At 36.2% G+C, this 8,500-nt stretch overlaps 1 protein-coding gene across 1 annotated transcript in view; it reads left to right on the top strand.

Annotated features, from left to right (window-relative positions):
* The first annotated feature begins 4,670 nt into the window (after positions 1-4,670).
* Positions 4,671-8,500, top strand: part of LOC107450593 (very long chain fatty acid elongase 7) — a 35,406-nt gene continuing 31,576 nt past the window's right edge. The window contains exon 1 of the mRNA XM_043039378.2: positions 4,671-4,747. Coding sequence (XP_042895312.2) covers positions 4,671-4,747 — 77 coding nt within the window. The remainder of the gene's footprint in view (positions 4,748-8,500) is intronic.

Genomic DNA, 8,500 nt, shown 5'->3' on the forward strand with positions numbered 1-8,500 from the left:
TCAAAATTATGAGATAACTTCGTATTTCCACAACTAGAAGAGCTTCAGCCACATGTCTTTTTGCAACAAGATGGTGCACCACCTCATCGTTCGTAGTTCTTTGAATGACCATTTTCCAGGAAGATGGATTGGGCGAGGAGGTTCAATTCCTTGGCCACCCAGATCACCTGATATAGTGCCGCTGGACTTTTTTCTTTGGGGATTTATAAAGGACAATGTTTACAGGAGAATCGTGTCGAACATTGGCCTAAAAGCCAGAAGCGATTCAAATCAATGATCCGAATCGCATTTGATTCACCGATTTGAAGCTCTTGATTCGATTACTGATCCAGATTGCGTGTTTCAAATCTGATATGAATCATTTGATTTGAATAGTGATCTGAATCACGTCATAAATATCAATAATTCAAATCACTTGATTCGAATCAACGCTCCGATTCAGTGTCTTTATCGATCATAGATCCGATTCGAATCAGATCCGAATCGCATGTTTCGAATCAGTGATCTGAATCATTTCTTAACAATCTCATGATTTGAATCACTTGATTCGAATCGTATAATTCGAATCACTGATCTGATTTTACTTGATTCGAATCACTTTATTCAAACAATGATCCGAACCACATGATTGAATCACTTGATTTAAATCATTGATCCAAGTTATTTGATAGGCCGGGATAGCCTGATCGGTAGGGCGCTGGGCACATGTCCGAGAGTTCGTGGATTCGAACCCCGCCGACCGAAGACTTCCCGTGTAATTAAGTGACTAATGCTTGTTAAATCTGTCGAGTCGCAAAAGTCCTCCATGTTCCCATAACAAATCAAAACTTCTGGGGGTACTGGATTGGAGATCGATCGTTCTCTGATTCAGGTCAAAATTACGATCTGTGGATGAATAGATCCGCCCTATAAACGGGTGCGACGCGACGTATGGTGTGGCAGAAGTCGAATTCTTGTCCATAGATGGCGCCACTGGAAAACAAGAACAATCGTACCCCCTCTGCCTAAACAGGCATACGCCAACAACGTCATTTGATTCGAATCATTTATCCAAATCATTTGATTCGCATCACTGATCTGAATCGTTTGATCCGAATGACTGTTCTGAATCCCTTGACTTGAATCACTAATCGCAATCACATGATTCGAATCAATAATCTGAGTCATTTGATCCGAATATTTCGTTTTAATTAGTCTTATGTACCATTTTTGATAAAAATTTAAAAAAAATATTAATTGCTTCGTCACAAAACTATTACAGATATGCTAAGAGTAGAAGCCTAAATATTTTTAAATATAAAATGTGATATTAGAACTATCAAAAGTATCGTATAGGAACAAAAAAAAATTAGTATTAGAAGAATTGAAGACGAAAAATACGAATCATCCTTTTAAAAAAACCAGCGCTTTCAGAAAAAAGAAAAAGCAAATCAATTGAAACAGAAAATAGCAATAAAATCTCTACCGTTATCTAAATTAATGCAGAGCCTACAGTCTGTCGATCAGCTCCCTTCTTAGAATTTATTATTTTTGAGAGTTGGGAGCGGCTAAAAAAAGAGGAACATTGGTTGTTTACGATAGAAAGAGTAACGATAATTTGTATACTAATAGATTGGAAAAACCACACCTTCTTCTGAGAAGAAAAAAAAAAGATACATTTTTTTCTAAATGATTCTCAGCAACTTTAGCTCTTCAGCAACACCCATGTATTCTAGTGTTCATTTTATTTTTCTAATGCTATTATTTTTTTTTTTTTTTACAAAATAGGTAGTGGTTTTTGACTATTATCAAAATGTAACTCTGTAGCTTAGTAATTTTGAGCACAACACAAAATAAGGGAGCTCCTGGATCAAACTAGCTTTAGTGGCGAACTAACCCACATTCGCATTACATGGAGAGGAAAATCTTCCGTGGTTAGCCCGACAGCAAAGGGACTCTAATCCTAAAATCCGTCTGCCACTGACTATATATTACGTCACCACTGTGATCGGTGCTTGTTAAGCTGTTATTGGAGCTAGGGATGCTTAACTAATTGGGATTATATGAAAATAATGTGCTTACACAGGTACTAAAGTGACAAGATTTTTACGGCCCACCAAAAAGTTTATGAATCCAAGGTTTCACAACATGAGTATAAAAATGTACCACTATTCATAGGAAGTTAGACTAAATATGTTAGTATTAAAAAAGCTATTCATTAGAAATTACAAACCCAATTCAGGGGTTGGTGAACGCACCAAGCAGGGTCTGATCTTAACTTTTTTTGAACTATATTCGTATCAAAGTTAAAAAGATAATTTTGAATCATCCCTTCAACAAAAAGTCAAATGCGAGGAATAATTATGTAAGTTTTTTTTAGAAGAGAATAAAATGATATTGAGGCATATAAAATCTGCCGAAAAAATGTTAAAAAAAATTTAAAGTTAATTTTATAAAAGACGAAATCATTTTTATCAATTTCATTACCGAATCACTTTGATGATTCGTCTTGTCCAACTATAACTTTTAGACAGTTATAAGTTGAAGTTATTTTCGAAGGGCTAGGCTCATCCGCCATAGTACTCCCCCTTCTACAAATACTAGGATTAAAGGGAACTCTCCGACCAGATCTTGTAATTATTTCTGGAGAATATGCTGATTTACTCCAACAAGTTTTATAATCATATAGTCGAACCATTGAGATGGCAGTTGGAAGGATTGCAGAGGAGAGTAGATGTAGCGGTTGACTCTGACAACTATTACATGAGCTAGTCCATTCCACAACATCTTTGGCTATAGATGTCCATATGAAAGGTGATAAGGGGCCGTTCAAAAAGTACGTACATTCCGAAGGGGGGGGAGGGGATTTGCTATTATGTACGGTTTTGTACGATGGGGAGGGGGGGAGGTATTATACAAAGTACGTACTTTATAAACATACACCAAATTTAAATTTGACTTTATCCTACACACTCCTTAAGTAAATATTTAATTTTATTTAAAACATAATTATTTTAATTTTTATGAAAAAGGGGGGTAGACTAATAAAATGTACGTACTCTAAGGGGGGGGGGAGTAAGACCTTATGTACGGTAATGTACGAAGGGGGGGGAGGGGTTTGAAATTTCTCCATTTTTGTGTACGTACTTTTTGAACGGCCCCTAAGACGAGTTGCTTAGCTGCACGAACACCAGGGTGTGTAAAATTGTGAAGGGATGGGAAAATCCTTTTTAGAAAGTCTTTTGGTACATAAGGGCGAACTCTGTAGTGGCTATTGTCACAATACATTAGATGTAGGCTATCCAGCTTCATTGGCTGCAGCTGTAGGGTTATATTGGAATCTCTACTTTTGCTGAGTAGTCTTTATAACTCATCATTATTTCTTAAAGGCATGCCTGGGAAATCTAGTGGAGGGAGATCAATGGAGCTTACGTGTAAAAGCGTGTGTTACTACGTTCTCAGAACCGGCTGCTGATTTTAAATTGAGCGGCGTTTAACTTCTCGCTCTCTTTTTTGGAGATTTTCTTCTTAGTTGTTGGTCGCAATTTTAATGCAAGAAGATAAGAATCAAATTTATTATTATTATTTAAGAAAATGCTAAGCAGAAGAGCGGGCCTTTAAAAGCAGTTGGAAAAGAAAATTTCAAATCGGCCGTATATCAATGACGTGAGCTATAAAATCTAGATGTCGAAGTTGGTGTCGTGAGCACGAGTCTGATTTCTTTTTAAATGCGTAAATTAGGAGACGATGATGAGTAAAAATTAGAAAGCTTTGAGCTTCGAGATTATGCCTGATTGATAATAAATTGCTAGTAATTCGCTATCGTATGTGTTACATATTTTTGTCATTTAACGAGAGTTTCCGGGTGAGAAAAAAACCGAGGGAATTTGGTCCTCCATGAACATCTGTTTGTAAAACAGAGCCAATAGAAATATCGGAGGCGTTTATCATTAAATAAAGTTGGTGTTTGGTAATTAAGGATAGCAGAATTGTCTAATTCTTGTTTACATTTTTCAAATATCGAAATTCCATCTGATCACGTTACTGACTGTTCATTGTTTTTTTTTTTTTTGAGTGGTTTAAAAATTCGGTTAAAAGAGCATGTGTGGCTGCGGCGTTTCACAGAAAATGGCAATAAAAATTTATCTTTGCTAAAAAACGGTTAAGTTGAGCAATAGTATCAGGTTTTGGAAAATCCACTATAATCTCCTACTGACCTGTGGTGGTTTAGGAGATAGAGCACTCGTCTCGAAATGAGGTGACAGGGATTCGAATCCCTGCAATGGCTGGTCGATTGGAATTCCGCACCCAGCTCGAATCGACCACAGTGCTAACGTAAAATATCCTCAGTGGTAGACGGACCAGGAGTTACAGTCCCTTGTCATCTGGCTAACCGTGGGAGGTTTTTGTGGTTTTCCTCTCCATGTAACGCAAATACGAGTTAGTTCCTTCCAAAAGTCCTCCAGGAGGGCAAATTTCCTCCATCCCCTTGGTCCAGGAGTTCCTCTGTTTTCTGAAAATATAACAAAATTAGGTCGGCTGTTCAACGACGATAATAAAATAAAATAGCTCGTACTTGAAAATGAGGTAAAGGTTGAACACTATCTGCAGAAATCAGACAACCGAAAAAGTTAACATATGTTATGCCCAACACACTCTGATAGATTAAGTTTAAGGCAGTACTGAGAGAAATGAGTAAATATTTCCGACAGATGCTGGATATACTCGTCTTCATGAGTCGAAGCAACGAACACATCGTCGAAGTGAAGTACGGCATGCAAAAGTCAAAATTTTCTAAGACTTTATGCATGAATCTTAGGAAGGTTTGACTCGTGTCTTGTAAACCGAGAGGCATAAAAACCTATTCGAAACTGTAAGGAACCTGGTAACTGCAGTTTTGAGTATATCCTCGGTATTCGAGGCAATTTGGTGATACGCTCAGGTGAGGTCACTAATTGAGAAAATGGTGTTTACGGGAAACAATTGTGTGCAGTCCTACATATTCGGAACAGGATACCGGTCAGAAACTGTGATGGGATTAAGTTTTCAATAGTTTCCGCAATTGTGGCAATTACCATTTGATTTTTTTAACTTCATGAAACGGGCAAACTCAGGGACTTTTGAACGATTTTATGACTCTGTGAGAAAACAAATATCCGAATTCCTCTCTAGTCTTTATGATTTTGGTAGATAAACGTTTAGATTTTTAGAATGAGATTTCTAGATTTACTGGTGGTCCAGTTTTTTCTTTAAAATGATAAACAACGAGTTGGCTTAAAATTAGAGTACGATGGGTTTGTAAGTTCGGAAAAGCATGCCACGGTACCTTATCAAATGTCAAATCCGTAAGATGATTTATTAAACTACTGGGGAAATTAATATTTGAAATTTTTTCACGTGACGTTCGCTTAGTTTGATTATTGATTAATCATATATGTTTTTTTTTTTTTTACATCAACCAATAAATCGGAAGACTTTAAAAAATCAACACCAATAATTGGTTGTTCAACATTGGCCACAACAAAGCAATAACGGTTAAAATCAATAATTAGAGGTTTAGTTCCGTAAGTTTAAATTTTAGTACCATTTGCTGAAATTAAGACAAAATTATTAGAAAATTTAGCCTTAGATGCGTAACGTTTTGGCAGGACTGACAAAAATCAACACCTGTATCAATAGGAAAATTGAGATTGTTTTTTTATTGGCCAATAAGATACGATAAATGTGGCGATCGATATGGCCGATATCAGATCGATTCTCTAATTTCCCGAGTCGTTGCATTTCATTTTGTGCAATTTCCGAAATTTGTATGATAAAAACAATATCCATTTTTGGGTTCTTCGTATTTTCGGCTCGTCCTGGAGTTTTTACTGTCGCGAGATGGACTTAGTTCCCTGTTCGCATTCCGAGATTGTCTTACGTAAAACGAAAGTTCATTTACTGCTTTTGCGCAACTCGAATTTCGAGCGAAGATATTTTGTCAACGACCACAGTTTTAACAAGCTGATGAGCAGTATTAAGATCATTTATTTTTTCAGCGACTCTATAGCTAGCTGATCCAAATCGTCATTGATGAGAGCTACCAATATTGTTTGGACATTGTAAGAGGATCTCGCAACGAGTCAAAGGTTTTAAAAGAAGAGCAGGAGATGTTATCGCCTGTTAATCCTTTCGGGCGTTGGTAGCCTAATTCAAGCCAAGAAAGCTCTAATTTTTAATNTTATTCAAAATCTAGCAACCATGTCACCTTTTTTAATAATAAATAACAAAATAACTAAAACAAATCTTCACTCCAAACTCCCCAGAATTACATACTAACATTAATATCTTATGAAATACGGCAGATTTGAGCTCAGAAATTATCTAATTTATTTCTTTTATTGAAAACAAAATTATCCGTTTGAAAACATCGCCTATCAGAATAACATGTAGTAAGCAGCTGCAAACTTTTTAACCGGAACTAGAGTATGTGCCGAGATTGTTATTGTTTACATTTCTATTGAAAACACCATCCATAGGAAAATTGAGATTGTTTTTTTATTGGCCAATAAGATATGATAAATGTGGCGATCGATATGGCCGATATCGGATCGATTCTCTAATTTTCCGAGTCTTTGCATGGCAAATTTCATTTTGTACAATTTCCGAAATTTGTATGATAAAAACAATATCCATTTTTGGGTGGTTCTTCGTATTTTCGGCTCGTCCTGGAGTTTTTACGGTCGCGAGATTGACTTAGTTACCTGTTCGCATTCCAAGACTGTCTTACGTAAAACGAAAGTTCATTTACTGCTTAGTTAGTTGAGCAACTTGAATTTCGAGCGAAGATATTTTGTCAACGACCACAGTTTTAACAAGCTAATGAGCAGTGTTAAAGATCATTTATTTTTTCAGCTACTTTAGCTAGCTGATCCAAATGGTCATTGGTGAGAGCTGCCAATATTGTTTGGACATTGTAAGAGGGTCTCGCAACGAGTCAAAGGTTTTAAAAGAGGAGCAGAAGATCTTATCGCCTGTTAATCCTCTCGAACGTTGGTAGCCTAATTCAAGTTAAGAATGCTCTGATTTTTAATTTTTCTCTCTTGGGGTGCAATTCGATTAATCGTTTTTAAGAGCTTCGTATTTATCGATATTTGGTGGTTACAAGATAATATCACTAACTGAGTATTGAGTTTAGGACATCGGAGTCAATGGTTGCAAGAATATAATTGAATTTTGTGTCGTCGCCAGCAACATTTTCGCTAAATTGAATTGCGCTTCTAATCTGAAAAACCAAAAGGCAGAACTTGATTCCTGCAATGGAGGGGTTTGACTTTCACGTTGAGAGACCTGATTTTCATCGACAGTTTCATTAGACATGGTGAAAAACCAAAACTAATTTATTAAATAATTAGCGAATTTATTCAACGATTATAATAGCAACAAGCAAGATACACGTGAACATTCATACATCAAATTCTGTCATGCTTAATTATGAAAAAAATAGCATTGAATAACAATGAAAAAAATAAAACCACATTAGATTTAGAAAAAAATTCTACGATATACTCCTAGAAAAAAAAATCAAAAAATAGACCTACAAAAAAAATTTTGGTAATACATATCCAAGAGTAAACGTGAGACAAGATTGGACAATAAGCATGTGTTACGCATTCGCGTTTTAGGTCACCAATTCTGCATTAATTATAATTTTAATAAATACCAGTTAGGATTTGAAAGAAATAATTTAATTAATAAAATTAAATTTAGTTAGTTAAGGAATACGAAACGAAATTCGACGCATCACCAACCAACGTAAGATATCGGGTGTATAAGATGTATCACGGTCGATCAAGTCGAGTATCGAGTGTAAAACGGTCGATCGAGTCGAGTATCGAGTGTATCACGGTCATCAATTTTTATATAGATGAGTCATGGGCTTAATGATACAGTAACATCATTTGCTTGTGGAATTATTTGCTTCAATTTAAAAAACTTAATGAGAGTAACTTATAAATTAGACTTGAGAAAGGAAATCGCGCTATACAGGAAATTCTCAGAAGTGAATCCTACTGTTGCAACAAATCTGCTTTTATAAAAACTCACTATAAATTATACTGCGTTATAGGCAAATAATTTTTTAATTAATCATTCATTAATATTGCCATATTTTTACAACAATATATAGTAGTTAAAAGTAATATCTTGTATATCTGTCATGCAAATGTGCATGACATATTTTCTGTCGACCAGGTAGCTGAGTGCTTAGCGTGTCTGACTGCGGAGACATTGGCCACGGGTTCGAATCCTGCTCAGGGCATGGATGTTTCTTTCTCTCTCTGTGTTCTATGTCCTTTCCTCTTTGTGTGAATGTGACCAGCCCTGTAAACGGGTTTGTGGTTGTGTGACGTGGGCGACGCTGCTCCACAGCCGTGGCTTCGCCACAGGTGCCCACTGGGTAACGAGAAGAGAGTAGCAGTTCTGGCACTAAAGGCCAATGGGACAATGCATCCCAAGTGCCCGCCATTTAAAAAAAATTATT

Source organism: Parasteatoda tepidariorum, chromosome 7 (genome assembly GCF_043381705.1).
Source record: "Parasteatoda tepidariorum isolate YZ-2023 chromosome 7, CAS_Ptep_4.0, whole genome shotgun sequence".
Taxonomy (NCBI): domain Eukaryota; kingdom Metazoa; phylum Arthropoda; class Arachnida; order Araneae; family Theridiidae; genus Parasteatoda; species Parasteatoda tepidariorum.